Source organism: Paroedura picta, chromosome 7 (assembly GCF_049243985.1).
Source record: "Paroedura picta isolate Pp20150507F chromosome 7, Ppicta_v3.0, whole genome shotgun sequence".
In the NCBI taxonomy this organism is placed as follows: domain Eukaryota; kingdom Metazoa; phylum Chordata; class Lepidosauria; order Squamata; family Gekkonidae; genus Paroedura; species Paroedura picta.
The window spans coordinates 122,222,951-122,242,507 of NC_135375.1; the positions used below are offsets into that span (position 1 = coordinate 122,222,951).

Sequence of the window (19,557 nt, forward strand, 5' to 3'; positions counted from 1 at the left end):
CCAGGTTTATGGTTGAGGCCAAGGCTAACACCTATGCCCCCCCGGGATCTGGGATTGGGATCGGGACTAGGAACCATCAGGATCCCCTCTCCACCTGCCAGTAGTGGGAGGGGGGAAGCTGATAGTTAACTAATAATGCTAAAACTGTATTTGTTGTTTTAATGGATTTTAATGGGGTTTTAAGATGTTGTAACCCGCCTCGAGCCGCAAGGGAGTGGCGGGGAATAAATCGAATGATGATGATGATGATGATGATGATGATGATGATGATATGGCATAATTTGAATACAATTACATGGTTTACTCATTTGCCACTAATATACCTTTTCTGTTAAGAAGGAAGGACTCCCTGGAGAAGAGCCTAATGCTGGGAGCGATTGAGGGCAAAAGAAGAAGGGGAAGACAGAGAATGAGGTGGCTGGATGGAGTCACTGAAGCAGTGGGTGTGAACTTAAATGGACTCCAGGGAATGGTAGAGAACAGGAAGGCCTGGAGGATCATTGTCCAAGAGGTCGCGATGGGTCGGACATGACTTCGCACCTAACAACAGCAATACCTTTTCTGTATATCAGTACTCTCATGATCCTTGATCCATTTTGTCTGGGGAAAGGTGCCTGCACATGAAAGCTCATGCCTTGAATCAATATTTGTTGGTCTTAAAGGTGCTCTTGGATTTAATTTTGGTTGCCATAAAGTTAGTGTTTCAACTGGTCTGTTTTACCTTCAGTGAACCCAAAATTGCTTCTCACATCTTCTGGGTGCCTGCGCCTCTGCCCAGGGATTTCCTGAGTGCTACTTGGACATCCTTGTTCCTCAGGCTGTAAACAACAGGATTCAGCAAGGGAGTCACCAGTGTGTACGTGACAGAGATGAACGTATCTTCATTCAAAGTATACCTGGATTGGGGCCTCAGGTAAATAATGGACGCGCATCCAAAATGTATGACCACCACAATGAGATGGGAGGCACATGTTGAAAAAGCCTTGTGCTTGCCGTCCGCGGTGGGGATTTTCAAGACTGCTTTTAATATTAAAAGATATGACAAAAGGATCAGAAGAAATGAGCAAAACACCACCAAAATGCAAAGGAGAAAAATGAGAGTTTCTCCTATGTAGTTTCGGCCACAGGACAACTCGAGTAAAGGTGCCATATCACAAAAGAAGTGATGGATTTTATTCGGCCCACAGAAGGGCAAGGTAAATATAATTATTGTCTCGAGTATCGAAAAAAGAAAACCCAGTGAGGCTGAAACAACCACCAGTTTCATACAGAGTCCCTGATTCATCAGAACCGGATAACGTAAAGGTTTACAGATGCACACGTACCGGTCGTACCCCATCACCGTGAGGAGCATGCAGTTGGTACACCCAAAGCCCAGGAACAGACACATCTGAGTAGCACAGCCAATGACTGAAATAGTTCCCGTCTCTCTTAGGAGATTTGCAAGCATATTGGGGATAATGATGAACGTGTAGCAGATTTCTGAACTGGAGAGCACGGAGAGGAAGAAGTACATGGGGATGTGGAGGCTGGATTCACTCCTTATTGTAGTGACGATGATGATATTTCCAGCCAAAATGGCCAGGTACATGAGGGAGAAGACCACAAACAGGGGGACCTGCAGGTCTGGGAAGTTGGAGAACCCAATGAGAATGAATTCTTTCACCACGCTTTGATTTGCATGGTCCATTGATGTTGAATCTGGAACAAAACCATTACACCTTTACAAATTTGTGGCAGTGCCAATTAATTATGGAGATTCTGCTGCTACTGAGTGCATGCCTCCCACAACCTCTTTTGAATCTAGCCTCATGCTTTTCAAGAATGGCCTGATTCTCCTTTGGTCTTCTAAGAACAGGAACTCAATAACAAGAATTACTGAGAGACCTTGTAGAACTGCCACCTTTTCACTTGCAGGAAGCTTTCGGGCTCTACTGAGAATATGTCTGAGAGTCATGCCTGGGAAGTATTAGGAGGCATCTTGGAGGAATGTCAAAGGGTTTTCAATGGGCTTTAAAGGGTATAACTGTGTTAAGGACCGCAGCATAAGATGCTTAAATCAGTTTCACGTGTACTTCTACCCCATCCTACATTGGTGCCTTTGGGATTTTTGGGCCTAACTCTATGACTATACAGTTATCGTTGTTGACATTTCTATCTGTCTTGGCCAGTGCTCCAGCCAGTCAAGATCATTTCCCCCTCTATGTCTTGATCTAAGTCATTTATAAAGATGTGATACAACATCCAGTCAAGGACAAAACACTGTGGATCTTCTGCTTGACACCACCTTCCAGATCTTTATATTTACCCCATACTTGACATAGCTGGCAAGCATTATTCTTAATGCTTGTCTGGGGTGAACCATTGGGGAAACCACTGAGGTTTCCTCTTTCAGTGGAAGAGAAATCAAAGCAGCCTTGTGGTCCTTTTCGAAGGTTTGCTTTACACACACAATCCATAGGTTAGCTGGGCCTGAGCCTTTGATAGTTGGGCACATGTTCTGTATCCTGGTCACAACAAGCAACTGGTCATTTGGTGAGTGGTTCTGATGGGCCCGTTCGAAATAATCGCACCACTTTCTACAGTGTTTCTTTGAAGCAGCAGTTCCCCTCCCCACTTGTCTTCTGCAGCCCCTAATCTGGATTAAATGTGTATTAAAAAGGCATCTTCAGCCGAGTCTTGCTATTTAGTCATCCCTGCATGCCTTCAATGTTTGCTAGTTGTGACTACTAATAATCTGCCTTCCCCCTTGGTTCACTGCCCATGGAAGCATGGCTCCATCATATTATTGTCGGCTGGAGCTGACAAGATCATCTAGATCAGGGGTGGTCTAGATCAAATGCTGGCAGGGGCTCATGGGAATTGTAGTCCATGGACATCTGGAGGACCACAGGTTGACTACCCCTGATTTAGAAGATCTGATCAGGGATCTGATTCCAGTAGGTTGGTCTGGCTGTTGTACCTACCTTGTAGCTCATTGAGCTATGGTGGTTGTGGAAAACGCCAACAAGTCACAGTCGACTTATGGCCACCCCATCGGGTCTTCAAGGCAGGAGGTGGTTGGTCATTGCCTGCTTCTGACTTGCAGCCCTAGGCTTCCTTGGTGGTCTCCCATTCAAGTCCTAACCAGAGTTGACCATGCTTAGCTTCCAAGATCCAATGAGATTGCTGGGCATCCAGACCTGGTACCACTTCTCTATAAGTGGTAAGTAATCCACAAGACAGAAGACTGCCAACAGATCTACTCAGGCAGGCTCTCAGTGCTGTATCCCCAGTTCCAACTAACTCTTGCTAGGGACTCTTGGTAGAAATATGTCCTCAATCTGCGGCAGTCCCTGCTTCGTGACAGTTGTGGTTTCTTCACACATCAGCCTCTTCCTTCCAACTGTGTATCTGGGGAGAGGTCATATTCTTCAAGGTATAAATGGGATATGTTCCAGACACACATGATGCCCACTTAGGAAACATCTCCTTTCTTGAAGAACCATGAGGCAAACATTTGTCTGACTACCATTGAGCAATCTAACTAACCAAGCAACAGTTGGTCATTGGACAATGGATCTGTCTTTTAAGGCATCAGACGACAGACCCACCCAGTATTGTGTCTTTTAACTTGCTGTAACTCTGAGATCTTTCTCATCCTCAGCTGTAGTGTTCAAGAACACTGCTGTTTTAACTGCCATGTGTAAAGCAGGTGATCTACCAACTGTGTGTTGAGCTTCAACACACAAGGCACAGAAGAGGTCCTGCCTGATAACAACTCACATCAAATATTATCCCGTCTCAGACTAAAGTAACTCTCTGGGTCAAGAAGAAATAGATAAAGCAGGCTGCTTACATGGAGGTAGGCGGTCAGATCTCCAGTCTAATCAGCAGGAATTTCCCACAAGAGCCTTCTTTTTATAAGTCATGTCATCAGCCTTAAGCATTGTAAACAAGTCTCTAAGCCCCACAGGACATCCTCTCTAAGGTGTTTCCGCTGCAAACCTGTCCCGTGCCATTCCCTTAGCTCCTAGGAGTCTTATCCTATCGTCAAACCTTTATGGGCCTACCATAAGAAAGAGATTTTACATAAAGTCCATAATAAAACAAGGCATAGATACACAGACTACTTAAAATCTTGCATTTATATCTCATTTTATACAGGTCTCAATGACTGTACTGGTGCTCCTTATTGGTCAACCCTTTTATCTTTTGGAGATCCGGAGTGATTCTCAAAGGACTGATATAGCACTAATGGAAATCAGTGGTCTGGAGTGCAAATGTAACCCATGTAATTTTTTAAAAAGTTTCATTAAACAGTTTAGGATTTAGGCCTCGGGAGCCAAAGGTGAGCAGTTGGTTAAATCACTCATATATGCTCAGGGACAGAAGCCCCATCCCTGGTTGAGTCGGGCTTGCAGCACTAGAGAGAAGACCCAGAGCATGACTGAGAAAAAACTCTTAATTCCTCTGAAGTTATGTAGTGGGCCTAACAGCGAAGGAGAGGTTGCATCCTAGAATATTTCCCTTCCCTCCTTTGAGATGAGTTGCATTGAGAGTCTGAGTAAGGCTCTTTCCCCTCAGTCAGCCTGGCCTGCAGCAGGAGAGAGAAGGGATGATTCTGCACTTACTTTTTTTTCCTGCTGTCGATCCTGCTGAATTCAAATCAATCTGAAACCGAGTTTTTGTGCTTTGTCTCCTCCCCAACTTGAAACAGAAACCCTTCTGTACTTGAGCATTAGGCTGCTCACCTCTTTCCTTTCCTAAAGGAGTGAGAGAGCGGGCAGGCAGGTGGGTGGGGAACTGAGCTGAGCGGCCATTCATGCCCGAAGCAGCCAGCGCCACATTGCAGGGGGGGAGCAGAGGCATGGGCACTGGTGCGCCAGTGGGTGTACACATGCAGGCACAGAGCTCTGCACCTGCATGTGTGTGCCTGCCGACGCACAGGCGCTCGCTCCTTCCCCCCACAGCGCTGGCTGCTGTGGGCGCAAACAGCCGCTTTGGATGCAGAAGCACCAAACCCAAGCGGCAACAGTGGTGGTGCCCAATGGGCCAAACTGCTTGCCCTGCCACAACCCCTGTGAAATGGTCATTCGACCCCTGGGCTCAGAACCACTGATCCGGCTAGTCCACCCGCCTTCCATATCCTGGTTTCCAGAAATCTTTGTTGTGCTTGGAGCCAGTTCTAGGTGTTTCCAATTGGTAGTAAGAGAAATGAAAAGGGCACCTTTTCTCCGGAAAATCTCCGGAAAGCTTCTGGCTGCAAAGGCCTAGAAGAATTTCCTTAGGAAAGCCCTAGGAGAATTCCCTGACCGTTCACCTTCCTCTTTCTTAGTGCCTGTTGCCATATCTTGTCACCACAAGCACTTTTTCCACCTCAAGCACAAGCTTGGCTAGAGAACGGGCCCAGCATGTGCCATGAAGTAGACCTCCACACCATTTGTAGGATCTGGTCCCCTAGGGCCTAGGGCTCCCGCGTGAAGAACCTGCTCCTCCTCCTGAGGTGAGAAACACACCTCATAGGAATTCAGCTCAGAATTGGTCAGGAATGTCACTTCCGAGATCCCACTCACTCTCGTTTTCCCTCTCACATACTTTAACCCAACTGCATTTTGTCTCTGAGACAGAAAGAGCCAAGAGAATTTACGCTGCCAGATAACATTTCAGTTTTCAACGTGCCACTGGGATGGAGCTTATGCAATATCCTTGGGACAGTGGCCTCCTCTCTTTTCCCCTCTGCCTGAATGCCCTGGGTTGTGGGAGACATTGGGGAGTTTAGCAAACCAGGCAGAAATCGGGGCCAGAGGCAAGCACAGCAAGAGAGCCATCTCTTGTCCTATCCCATTTCTTCCCCGCTATGAAGTGTGCTGCAGTCACTGTGTGGCACGGTGGTATTTATTTATTTATTTAGATTTCTATACCACCCATTTCTTTGCAGCTCTGGGCGGTTTACACAGAACATTATAACTTACATGAAACATTATGCAGACTATAACATCAAAACAACTTTCAAAAAATATCAAAAGATTACAAAACCACAATTATAATATAATAACAATTAACAGTAACTTCGGGAGAGTCATGGGCAGGTGTATGGGGGGACCAGCAGGTGTTCTGAGTTGGTCGCCTCAAGCAAATGCCTGGTGGAAGAGCTCCCTCTTGCAGGCCCTGCGGAATAGTGGAAGTTTGGGCAGGGCTCTGATCTCCTCAGGGAGCTCGTTCCACCAGGTGGGGGCCAGGACCGAGAAGGCTCTGGCCCTTGTTGAGGTCCGACATCTTCTCTGGGGCTAGGGATCCGCAGCCAGTTGGAGGTGGCAGAGCGTAAGACTCTTTTGGGGATATAGGCAGGGAGGCGGTCTCTCAGATACACTGGGCCCAAACCGCGTACGGCCTTAAAGGTGATTACCAGAACCTTAAGCTTAATCCGGAATTCAACTGGGAGCCAGCCAAGTTGTTGGAGTGCTGGCTGGATGTGGGATCTTCATGATGTTTTAGTGAGAATCCTGGCCGCAGCATTCTGTACCAGTTTCTAGATCAAGGATGAGGGTAGGCCTGCGTAGAGTGAGTTGCAGAAGTCCAGTCTAGAGGTGACCATCACATGGATCACTGTGGCTAGGTGTTCTGGGTCCAGGTAGGGCGCTAGTAGCTTGGCTTGGCGGAGGTGGTAGAATGCCAGCCGTGCTACCTTTGTGACCTGGGCTTCCATTGTAAGGGAAGCATCCAGGATCACGCCCAAGTTCCTAGCGGAGTGTTTTGGTGAGAGCTGCACATCGTCCAGGGTGGGCAGGCGCGCTTCCTCCCATGGTCCCTTCCTACCCAACCATAGGACCTCCGTCTTTGTAGGGTTGAGCTTCAGGCGACTCTGCCATTTTGCCAAGGCTTCCAGACACCTAGCTAAGGATTCTGTGGGGGGGAGTCAGGTCGGCCATCCATCAGGAGGAAGAGCTGGGTGTCATCCGCATATTGGTGGCAACCCAGCCCAAACCTCTGCACCAGCTGAGCCAGAGGGCGCATAAAGATGTTAAATAAGATAGGAGAGAGGACTGCTCCTTGTGGAACTCCACATGTGAGCTGGTGTTGGTTAGATGCTCTCTCTCCTATCACTACCCTCTGTCCACGGCCCCGGAGGAAGGAATTCAGCCATTTGAGGGCCGTTCCCCGTATTCCGGTGTCGGTGAGGCGGCGAGCTAGGAGCTTTGTGTAGGCATGTGTAGGGCTGATACGGGTCATAGCTACAGCAAGGGTTGCCGGGCACAGGGGAAATTGCCAGGCTCAGCCTGCAGCTTTCTGTCTTTCCTGAAGGAGCCATTCATTGCCTTAGAGCTCCCAATTCCTGCAGGAATCCTACTGTCAAATGCACAGCCAGATGGTGCAAACTGGACCTCGTCCCAAGTCTTACCCTAATTGTTATCAATTCCACCTTATTATTATCAATTTTACTTCTGTGATGCTTCTTTGGCCACAGAGTTTGCAATGCTGTTGCTAAGAGTGGTGGCGATGATGCACAGCTCTCTGTGGGCGAAGGGAACAGACCCTGGGGGGCACAGCTACACAAGGGAGTTTTTGCAAGAACCACCTCGGCAAACTATTCAGCCACTAATTACAAGAGCCGGGAGCACCCTGGTGCACTCAAAGCATTGGGCATTGGGAGAACCTGAAACCATGTGGGAGAGAGACATAACACAAGAGGTTATTGTCAGTGCAAACATTTCCACCAAGGGGCAGAAAAGTCTCCGATATGAATGTGGTACTACAGTTCGTCCCTGAAGTGCAAATCTGTGTGCATGTCTTTGGGGGGGGGGTAACAATCCCCCTGTGTCTTGTTTGCCCAGCAAAAAATAACAGCAGGATCCTCAGACTTGTAAACACAACTGTAATTTCATTTCCCCCTCTGGGATCATTTATCGGAAGGATGATGACTCCCAAGTGATGCCCTCTGTTCTGCTCTGTTGGGAATGAAGTTCTTAATTGGAATGGTGCCCTAAGGTGGAAAATGAACATCTCCTTGGAACTTTGTTTTACTAGAACAGAGTGGCCAAACTGTGGCTCTCCAGATGTCCACGGACTACAGTTCCCATGAGTCTTTGCCAGCACATGCAGAGCCTTGATCCCATTTTGCATGACAATTGGATTACATCGTCTGTTGAAAATGCTGTTTCGTGAAGCTGCTGCAGAGGAGGACGAATCTTTCTGAGATAAACTTTCAAGCCCCCTTTTCCCCCCAAGGCTGATTCAGGAGGGTGGCTGTGGTGGTAGAACAAGGTTTTTGAGCCAACTGGCATCTTGAAGGCTAACAATGTTTTATTCAGTGCAAATCCAAGAAGACTGAATTCTCCTTTGGGGGAACATTTCATCTGTGGTTTGAAATTTGATCTCGACTCCATGGTAGCATTCACAATCACTCCCTCCAACTTATGTACAAAACGTATGTTCAAAATAAAATGGGCTCTACCTCACGGTATGCCAAGCGAAACTACTAGTGCCCCACTTGGCCCCAGAGCACCTAGCCTCAGTGATCCACATTACGGTGACCTCTAGATTGGACTTCTGTAACTTGCCTACCTTTAACCTTGATCTGGAAATTACAGCTGGTCCAGAGCACAGCGGCCAGGGTCCTCACGGGAACACTGTGGAGGTCCCACATCTGGCCCGCTCTCCAACAACTGTATTGGCCACCAGCTGAATTCTGGATCAGATTTAAGGTTTTGGTAATCACCTTCAAGTCTATATGCGGTTTGGGGCAGTGTACCTGAGGAACCGCCTTGCTGTCTATACCTCTCAAAGAGCCCTACGCTCTGCCACTTCCAACTGGCTGATGACCCCTGACCCTAGGAAGCACATCTGACCTCAACAAGGGCCAGAGCTTTCTCTGTCCTGTCCCTTGCCTGGTGGAATGAGCTCCCTGACGAAATCAGGGCCCTAGAGGAGCTAGCACAGTTCCACAGGGCCTGCATAATGCTAAATTATACTGTACTATTCCTATGTTCTCCCATGTTTTGTATAAACCACCCTGAGCCACAAGGGATATAAATACAAGAAAATAAATAAATAAATGAACAAACGACAAAATTAATAAATAAATGCAAAATTTATTCCATGGTAAAATGTTGCTGTCATTGAACAATTCAGAGGACTAATGTGAAGAACCTCAAGTTTGGCCCAGATAGCCCCTCCCTTCCTGTAAAAGACTTGACTGACTGTGACTCCACTTGTGCACTGCTTAATTCAGTGTTGCCCACAACTCTGAAAACTGATTCTTCAGAGGATAGATGGGGAAGTGTGTCCTCTCAAGAGAGCAGCACCTTCCGAAGTTTCATTCTGTCCTCTGAAGTCAACATCCAGGATCTTTAGCGATGGAGCAAGACAAGGTGTGATATTGGGTTGTGTGTCAACGTCACATCTGTTCACACACTGGATGTCGTGTTAGTTTGTTGGCCAGTGCTCTGGCAACGCTATGATACTGCCAAAGGATTTCTAGAGCATGGGCGGACACACTGATGCCATGCCCAGGCTCTCACATAGCCCAATCTTATTTCTTTTCTTTTTTTCCCCCAATCTTATTTCTGTCCCCACTGTTTTCCCACTGACCCAAGAGACAAGGGAAGGGGGAAGGCCCAGCAGCCGGAGAATGCCCACCCTGAGCATCCCTGACATGGACCATTCCTCAGCAGTGAAGGACAATGAAACTGAAAGGAAGAAAACAAAAGCCACATGCCGTGGTCCTTGGCAATGAACGCAGGCATGCTTGCTGAACATATGGAAATACAAGATTTCCTTCCTGTAGCACCTTAAAATTATTTTATTCATTTAATTTTATTTATTTATTATTTATTTACTTGTCATTGTATTTCTATACTGCCACTCCCAGAAACTGGCTCGCGGTGGTTCACAAAACAAGAGCAGTATCAATTAAAAGCACTCCCAATAAAACAGTAAAGAAGAAGAAGAAGAAGAAGAAGAAGATTAAGAAGAGTTGGTTCTTATATGCCGCTTTTCCCTACCCGAAGGAGTCTCAAAGTGGCTTACAGTCGCCTTCCCATTCCTCTCCCCACAACAGACACCCTGTGGGGTGGGTGAGGCTGAGAGAGCGCTGATATCACTGCTCTGTCAGAACAGTTTTATCAGTGCCGTGGCGAGCCCAAGGTCACCCAGTTGGTTGCATGTGGGGGAGTGCAGAATCGAACCTGGCATGCCAGATCAGAAGTCTGCACTCCTAACCACTACACCAAACTGGCTCTCTAAAACAATGTCAAATATAAATACAAATACAAGCTGGCGGTATAACTAATAACTTTAAAAATTGCTCCCCATATTCTGGGCAATGGTCTTTATATGTATATATGTAGCGGCTGGGAGATGGAAACTGGCCCCCAACACAGTCTACTGCCAAACGCCTGGCGGAAGAGCTCTGTTTTACGGGCCGTCAGAATTCAGAGTGTCCCGACAGGGCCCACAGCTCACCCGGGAGCTCATTCCACCAGGTGGGGCCAGGACCGAAAAGGCGCTGGCCCTGGTCAAGGCCAGGAATGCTTCCCGAGGCCCCGGGACCTTCAGCAGATTCATATCCACAGAGCGGAGTGCTTTCTGGCTGGCATAAGGAGGCAGGCGGTCCCAAAGGTATCGTATCCATCTGCATACTGCCCCTCTCAGATGAGCTGTCTCAGGGCGGTGAAAAACATTTTAAATATTTATTTATTATTAAATTTATATCCCGCCACTCTCGGTAAACCGGCCCGTGGCGAGTAACAGATAATAAATCCCCATAACAATAAAATCCCATTAAAATAGCAATAAAGCATTTCAAAACATTACTTAAGAGCACATGGCAGTACAAATCTCTGCCACCCCATCCTGGTACACCTGCTCCTGGGGTAGCAAGGGGCTATGTCAACAAAGACAAAAACAAACATCTAAAATGTTAAAGATCATCAGTACGATAGCTAATAGCACCGACGGTAGATTAGCCATGATTATAAAGATAGTGATGTTGCTAGCAGGTGGAAGTCAAGGGGGGTGGGACGGACAGGACTGGAAGGGAGGCCGGATACATTAGTATATGATGAGTGTTCAGCTGCTCAACTGGCCTCTACCAGCCTGGCAGAAGATCTCCATCTTCTTCGCTCAGAGCTGGAAATGGCAGGCACAGGGTGGGAGGGCACTCCCCAGATGCCAGGTGTCATTGAGGGGCCTGTATGACACCGTGGTACCTTGGTTGAGAAACTTTGTGTTAGAGCGAATGGGGACTAGAGCTGGCATCTCAGTTTGTTGCAGGACCTGATCCCAGAGCCTGTGTCCATGTTACAAAATGCATCATTGTGAGTGAGAAGTTGTCCAAGATGGGAGGGGGGCCCTGTCTGTGGACAAGAAAAAGCTGACCTCCCAGTGCCTGTGAGAGAGGACTATCATTGTCCAACGCAGTCTGCAGGTCATGAATGATGCCCTGAACTGATTCGATTTCCCAGTGGAAGTTTCGCCTGGACCTGTCTTGTAGCAGGTTATCCCTTGGTATCATTCTGACTTTGTTAGTCTCTTTCTTTTCTGCATTATGGGCATTGTAATTCCGCAAATGTTTGCTATAGACCCTGCAGGTTAGAATTTGCAGAGGGAGTGCAACAGACACACTGGTAATGCAGAGCTTGGCTGTAAACAGTGTGCATTTCGGTGTGTTATGCTGGCGACTGGATGTGTGGAGATATGTTTGGTGATGAGTGAGTTTCCTCTCTAATGTGGGTTCTATGCTCCCATCCCATATTTGTATTGTATTGTCAGCACTGGCAGGGGCTCATGGGAATTGTAGTCCATGAACATCTGGAGGACCACAGGTTGACTACCCCTGCTATAGTGGGAGCTTCTCACTCCATCCTGTGCAACTTCCAAGTCTTGTGAGGACCTTGTTACTCCAGGACCAACCAGAGAGAATTCGTGGCTGGGTTCCTGTGTTTGGCCAGGCTATTGGGTGTTTGTCCTCACCTGAATGGGGAGTGGCCTCACTATTCAGGTGGGATTCTAGAGGAAAAGCCAGAAATGAAAGCTGAGGCCAGGTCAGGACAAGACCAACCATTCGTAGCTATGTATGGAATTGCCTCCTATAACCAGCACCACCTTATAGTCTTCTGAACTGGGAGAGTCCCCTATCACCACCACAGAATGAGATACTTTAGAGAAATTAAAGCCAAATATCAGCTCTTTGCTAATGGCATTCCCAATTATGGCTCTGTGTTCATCTCTGCTAATCATGTCTCAGGGGAGGAAGGAAGATATTTAAGGGTTGTGGCCATGGACCACTTTCATCCGACTCAGTTGTGAGATGGTCTCTCTGAGGACTGTGAGTACCTGGCATTGAACCCTGTCTTGATTTCTCACGTGAACTGATTTTTTTTCCTCCTCTGGATAACTATTCTCCTGCTTTATCTTCCTCTGCTCCAAGTCCTCTTCCTTCAAGCAGGTTGTGCTATTGCAGCCAATTTATCTGCTTTGACAGTGTAATGTTAGCAGTCAGGGTTGTTGACAAAAATACTAGACAAACCTAATCCAAAAATTTTGACCAATAGATAGATGATTGATAGATAAAGAAGAGTCAGCTTGTGTCATAGAATCATAGAATAAGAGGAAGGGACCTCATGGGTCATCTAGTCCAGTGGTCCCCAACCTTCTTATCACTGGGGACAGGTTAAAACTTGACAATTTTACTGAGGCCCGGGAGGGGGGGTCTTTTGCCGAGGGACATCACTGCCGCCTGAGCCCCTGCTCCACTTGCTTTCCCACCGGTGCCCCTGACTTCCTGCCACCCCCTGGGAGCCGCTGCCTGCAGCAGCTGTGCAGTGCCAGGCCGAGGGGGAGCCCCAGCCATGGCGGCCGCTGGAGAGGACCAAAGGTGAGCTGGTGGTAGAGTGGCAGGGCAGCCTCTGAGGAGGTACCAACTGATCTATGGACTGGTCCCGGTCTCCAGACCGGGGGTTGGGGACCACTGATCTCGTCCACCCCCCTGCACTATGCACTATGTGTCATGGTTAAGAGTGGTGGCTTCTAATCTGACAAGTTGGGTCTGATTCCCTGCTCCTCCACGTGCAGTCAGCTGAGTGACCCTGGGCCAGTCACAGTCCTGTTAGAGCTGTTCTCACAGAGCATAGAATCATAGAATAATAGAGTTGGAAGGGACCTCCAAGGTCATGTAGTACAACCCCCTGAAGAATGCAGAAAATTCACTATCTGCCCACACACAGTGGCCCCAATTCAATGCCAAGATAATGCCCCCTCCCCCAAGCCAGAATCCGTGGCCAGTCTGGTCCGGAAGAAATTCGCCTCCCGATCCCTAAGGGGTGCCCGGCATTTTCCTGGGCATGCCAGAAAGGGCCACAAGAGCCAAGCACCGACACAATCCCTCCTGCCCACCCACTCACACCTGAGTTCACAGAATCAGCATTTCTGTCAGATGCCCATCTAGCCTCTGCTTAAAAACTTCCAGTGAAGAAGAACCCACCACCTCCCGAGGTGCCCAAAACGGAACACAGGACTCCAAGTGAGGCCGAACCAGAGCAGAGTAAAGTGGTACCATCACATGGTCCAATCTGAACACGATACTCCATTTGATGCAGCCCAAAATCCCATTTGCTTTTTTAGCCACCGAGTCGCACTGCTGACTCATGTTCAGTGTACGGTCTACTAAGACCCCTAGATCCTTTTTGCACATACTACTGCCAAGACGTCTCACCCATCCTATAAGGATGCATTTGAGTTTTCCTGCCTAAATGAAGAACTTTACATTTATCATTGTTGACATTCATTTTAGCCCAGTTTGCCAGCCTGCAGTAACATCCTGTATCCTTTCAGCGGTCCTGTCAGAGCTCTCTCAGCCCGCCCTCCCTCCCAGGGTGTCTGTTGTAGAGAGAGGAAGAGAAGGCAATTGGAAGCCGCTTGGAGACTTCTTTGGGAAGTGAAAAGTGGGGTATCAAAATCAACTCTTCTTCCCTTTGTGTGGAAATGAGTTGTTTGTTTTCTTAGATTTTTAGACCATCTTCCTGGCAAGCTGGCTCAGGGAGGTATTCAAAGTTATGAACAAAATACAATAAGTAAGCAAATAAAAATGTAGATTTAAAATTAATTTATAATAGGGAACAAACGGATTAGAAGTCAGTTCAAAATTAGCGGCACCAGTTTCTCTGCAGAATATACTTTTAGAATTATTCCCAAAATTCAGGCTTGTCACACCCCACTGCTGCCTCCCGGCTCCCCGGGGTTGCCGGAGCAACCAGGGTCAACAGCCCAGCCAGACCTGAGGAATGAGATGGACCCGGGGGAGGGATGTTCCTGGCAGACCTCAACAGGAGGAGACATCGGATCCAGAAGAAGTGGCTGTACGCTTGAGACGGAGCCACAGGGTGGGGCTGACAGAACGCAGAAGGAGTCAGAGATTGCAGGCGAGCTGTCAGAAGCGATGGGGTTCAGCTGGACTCACGCCGGGAGAGGAGGGCTGAGTCATCCTGCAGGTGCAGCTCATTAGATGGGCTGCATTTAGGGAGACAGAAACAGCTAGCCAGCGTGGAAACAATCTATGCGACTACCCCCTGGACCGGCTCTGCTATCGTGAACTGCTGCTTAATCCTTGACCCCCTGGCTTCGGACCTGATGACGGATTTTGGTAAAGTGATTTGGCTTGGTGAACTCTCTGACTTTCTGAGACCTTCGGACTGTTTGACTACTCTTTGCCTGGCTCTACGTTGTTCTTATTAGCTCCCGGTGACTTGGACTGAATGTTATCTCCATCTGGGCTGGCCGCCCAGGCTTCACCGAGGCAGCTGCTACCGTGTGTGGCCAGCTAGGGCAGCATAAGGCTGGTCTGAGAGTCTATAGATGGTTAAATTAAATGCACAATGAATGGAACAGAATGGGGCCATAGATGGTAGCTGAGTAGGTGTGAATTTTGGCCCCCAACCAAATGCCCGGTGGAAGTTTTAATGGCAGGAAGATAGAAAAGATCCTATTAAAGAAGCAACCCTAACTAGGATCTTCCCAGCCTAGTGCAACATGCTCAGTGGTAGTATACTTTGCATTTTATATTATTTTAACTATATTTATTTTATTTATATACTGCCCTCCCAGCAAGCCGGCTCAGGGTGGTGTACATCAGTTAAAACATATAATAATGCCATCAGTTCAGTTAAAAGCAGAAGTTTAAATACAAATTTCTAAAACCAGCCAGCACATTGAGCAAGTCACATTCAAAATACTGGCATCGGATCTCTTTCTATTTGTTTGATATTGCTGGGAAGGGCAGTATGGAAACTGAAATAATAAAGAAATACCACATTTTCTCCCCAGGTGATACATATAGACAAGAATTCCTGTGTGTCAATCTTTCTTTATAGTGGTCAACTCAACCAATATAGCAAATCAACCAATAGGAACAATTCCTAAATAGACCCAGTTAGGGTTCTGAGCAGACATTCCTGTGATCATTCTTTTCTAATAGATCTGCTGTCTTCAGACCTTTTTTCTGCTGAAGGATATGCAGGATTTTAATATTCCAATCTGATTTCTTTTGAGTCTCAGCTACCTGCAGCATCATTTCAGACTTGACAGTTTGCATCGATGGAAAGAGAAAATCATACTGTGGTGCGTGAATTCGTCCTGGTTGGGTTTTCTAATTTCCCAGGCCTTCGGATTGTGCTGTTCATTTCGTTCTTCCTGATCTATTCGACCAGCCTGGCTGCAAATATTCTGCTGATCACAACCATAAGACTAGACCGCACCCTTCATATCCCGATGTATTTTTTCCTCTCTATCCTGTCCTGCTCAGAACTCTGCTACAGCTTCGTTGTGATCCCCAAAATGCTGGTGAATCTGATGTCAGAAAGGCAAACTATTTCTTGGGCAGGCTGCCTCTGCCAGATGTTCTTCTTCAATCTCTTTGGGGGAGCCAACTGCCTGCTCCTGCTGGTGATGAGTTATGACCGTTTCGTTGCCATCTGCAAACCTCTTCGTTACCCGGTTTTGATGAAAGAAAGCGTCTGCAAGCAACTGGTGATGTCTGTGTATGCAAGCAGCGTCACTGCCGCTGTGATAGAAATAAGCTTCATACTGAATCTGCCCTTCTGCGGTCCCAATCGGATCCACCACTTCTTCTGCGAGATGGCTCCCGTCCTCCGACTGTCTTGCCAAAAAAGCAGCGCCACTGAAATCTCCATCTTCCTCATTTGCGTGGTGGTCATCTTCCTCTCCTTCTGCCTCATCCTGTTATCCTATTCGCTCATCCTCCACGCGATCTTCCTGATTCCTTCCACGGAGGGGAAGCGGAAAGCGTTTTCCACTTGCACCTCTCATATCATTGTGGTGGTTGTGCATTTTGGTTGCGCTTCCGTCGTCTATTTAAGACCCAAATCTACGTACTTGCTGCACAAGGACATCTTTATCTCCGTATCGTACACGGTGCTGACACCTCTGCTCAATCCCGTGGTTTACAGCCTCCGGAACAAGGATGTACAAATTGCCCTCCGAAACATTTTGGGGAGGAGCATATTCATGAAAGCGGGGCGAGGAGAGGCTACATTTTAACACAGTCAGAAAGTTAGGATATGTACTAGCTAGAGGTCCCAAGAAAACACTTTGTCTTCATGATCATCTGCATCCAGATGTCCTTGATAGCTGCACTTGTGGCCCCGCAGTGACCATCCACAGCTGGATCTTCCTATGCGAAGACAAACCTGGAAGCAAATGATTTGCTTTGTCACAACGGAAGTGCAACATCTAACAATCTGTGGGTGCAGCCTTTGACTATGAGCTTTGCTCTCAAAATGATGTCCTCATCCATCCACCAGCACGGTCAAGGACCAGCCAACAGAAATCTTGCTTTAATTGACCACAGGACATCCAAGCCTCTGTTCCAAACAGGAAAACAGTGTTGCACTTACTTGTAATTGTTGACTGTGCAGGCCAATGGCTGGAAGTTTTTTAGCTAGCGTAGTAACAGAGCAGGAGGGGGCCACTCCCAACTGGGTGAGGGTCCCTGCTCCCAAGGAACCACCTCAACCAGGGCCAGGACATATTCAATCCTGGCCCCCACTTGGTGGAATGAGCTCCCAGAGGAGACCTGGGCCCTGAAGAAACTGGCTCAGTTAATCAAATTCAAGGTTATTTTAATACAGCACTGCGGCCAGATAAAACAGATAGCAAGAAACAAACATTTCGGAGTAGAAAATTGCATAATCAGGGAGCCAGTACAAAATTTAAAATATATAAAATTGTATCATTGATGGGTACATTATAAAAAATGCATAGTAAAATTCCTCTTAAAATCTTCACTTAAGCTTAAATTTTCTTTCCCGTGTGCTAAGCACATGCGCACAAAATTTGGCAACCTGCTTGATAATATGGCCCCTACTATTAATCACCAGTTAATCACCAAGACATTCGTTGTTGCCAATGATCCTATAACATCAGATAAACGCCCCCATAGAAACAGTCTAATCTAGAAAAGCTCTTCTGAGAGAGATCACGTGAGGAACAGTGATGACAAATTAGGTTGCTATTAAATACATATGCTGGTTTATTGTTTTCAAATATGTTGTTAATTCAAACTAAAATTGTACTGTTTTCATGATGTTGACTGCCCTGGGCCGGCTTGCCGGGAGGGTGATGTAGAAATCCAAATAACAAATAAATAAATAACAGAGCCATTACAGTTGTTTTCCCGCTTAACGGTCGTGAGCTCCGGGCATCATCTGGGCATGGAATTGGGGTCCCTGTGGGTGGGCAGGTAGTTGTGAATCTCCTGCATTCTGCAGGGGGTTGGACTAGATGACCCTGGAGATCCCTTCCGTCTCTATGATTCTATGAGGGGCTCCCTTATTTCCTGTAGTTCTCCTGAGTTGCCACTAGGAGCCAAAAATAGAGTCAAGGAGCTCACGGGAAGGTGTGGCAAAAAGATCCACCATAGGGAACCTCTACTGTGCAAAGCTGGGGAAGACGTACCTCTAGTGCAGGGGTAGTCAAACTGCGGCCCTCCAGATGTCCGTGGACTACAATTCCCAGGAGCCCCTGCCAGCGAATGCTGGCAGGGGCTCCTGGGAATTGTAGTCCACGGACATCTGGAGGGCCGCAGTTTGACTACCCCTGCTCTAGTGTATGGGCCATTTGTGTGTGGGTTTCCCTAATTTACTAAATAAGGCCCTTTCTGTACTCATGGCTTTCTGCCATTGGTTGCTGAATTTGAGTGACTATTCCTTTCATTCCAAAATTGTGCCTGTACTCTGAGCCTGTTTTTAAATCCAATTTTCTCTGAGGAAGTATGGAGCATTTGTCCTGCACCCAAATAAGTAAAACGGGACAGTGTTGCAGCACTGACACAACATATTGGGCAGTGTCACACTGGCCATGTCTTTTGAAATTGCAAAGAGAGATTCGTCCAGCTTGGCTGTTTTTCCCTGTTTTTTGAGAGTGCTATTGCAGCAGGGTTTTTTTAACTTTGAATTGCTTCCGAGGCAAAAGCATAATGATTCCACTGGCTTCTTCTCCCTCCCCCTGCCCCTTTTTTAATAGAATAATAGAATCATAGAGTTGGAAGGGGCCATACAGGCCATCTAGTCCAACCCCCTGCTCAACGCAGGATCAGCCCTAAGCATCCTAAAGCATCCAAGAAAAGTGTGTATCCAACCTTTGCTTGAAGACTGCCAGTGAGGGGGAGCTCACCATCTCCTTAGGCAGCCTATTCCACTGCTGAACTACTCTGACTGTGAAAAACTTTTTCCTAATATCTAGCCTATATCGTTGTACTTGTAGTTTAAACCCATTACTGTGCGTCCTCTCCTCTGCAGCCAACCTTTCAAATACTTAAAGAGGGCTATCATGTCACCTCTCAACCTCCTTTTCTCCAGGCTGAACATTCCCAAGTCCCTCAACCTACCTTCATAGGGCTTGGTCCCTTGGCCCCAGATCATCCTCATCGCTCTCCTCTGTACCCTTTCAATTTTATCTACCGAATTTCCACGATCCAGCAAATCTGGCACTTGGTCAAAAAAGGAAACCAGGTTGGTCTGACAGGACCTGTTGGAGACAAATCCATGCTGACTTCCTTGGATCACCAAATTGTCCTCCAGATGTTTGCAGATCGCTCCCTTTAATATCTGCTCCATTATCTTACCCACAACAGAGGTCAGACTCACTGGTCTGGAGTTTCCCGGGTCACCCTTCCTCCCATTTTTGAAGATTGGAATAACATTTGCTCTCTTCCAATGCTCCAGGACATCACCAGTCCTTAAAGAGGTTCTGAAGATGATGGACAAGGGTTGTGCAAGTTCTCTGGAAAGTTCTTTGAGTACTCTCGGGTGCATTTCATCCGGCCCAGGGGATTTGAACTCATCCAGTGCAGCTAAATGCCTCTCGACAACCTCTCTATCCATGTTAACCTGCCACCCAGACACTGTCCTTTGGCTATGGCCATCACTAGATGTGCCTAAACCCTTTGACCTGTGGGAAAAAACAGATGTAAAATAGGAACTGAGCCTTTCTGCTTTCTCTGCATCCTCCGTTAGAGTTTGTCCATCTGCACCCAACAGTGGGCCTATTGCCTCCTTGACTTTA

At 47.3% G+C, this 19,557-nt stretch overlaps 2 protein-coding genes across 2 annotated transcripts; one reads left to right on the plus strand and one right to left on the minus strand.

Moving 5' to 3' along the window:
• Window positions 1-745: 745 nt before the first annotated feature.
• LOC143841915 (olfactory receptor 10T2-like) lies at window positions 746-1,690 on the minus strand. Its single transcript, XM_077346473.1, has one exon. The coding sequence runs from the start codon at window positions 1,688-1,690 to the stop codon at window positions 746-748; it is 945 nt and encodes a 314-aa protein (XP_077202588.1).
• Window positions 1,691-15,570: 13,880 nt separating this feature from the next.
• On the plus strand, window positions 15,571-16,932 carry LOC143841917 (olfactory receptor 10K2-like). The gene has a single exon (XM_077346474.1). It carries the CDS (start codon window positions 15,571-15,573, stop codon window positions 16,531-16,533), a length of 963 nt encoding a protein of 320 aa, XP_077202589.1. The 3' UTR covers window positions 16,534-16,932.
• Window positions 16,933-19,557: the final 2,625 nt, after the last annotated feature.

Bases quoted from the DNA above. Each gene is read 5' to 3' on its own strand.
- LOC143841915 (XM_077346473.1), bottom strand. From the start codon at position 1,690: ATGGACCATGCAAATCAAAGCGTGGTGAAAGAATTCATTCTCATTGGG.
- LOC143841917 (XM_077346474.1), top strand. From the start codon at position 15,571: ATGGAAAGAGAAAATCATACTGTGGTGCGTGAATTCGTCCTGGTTGGG.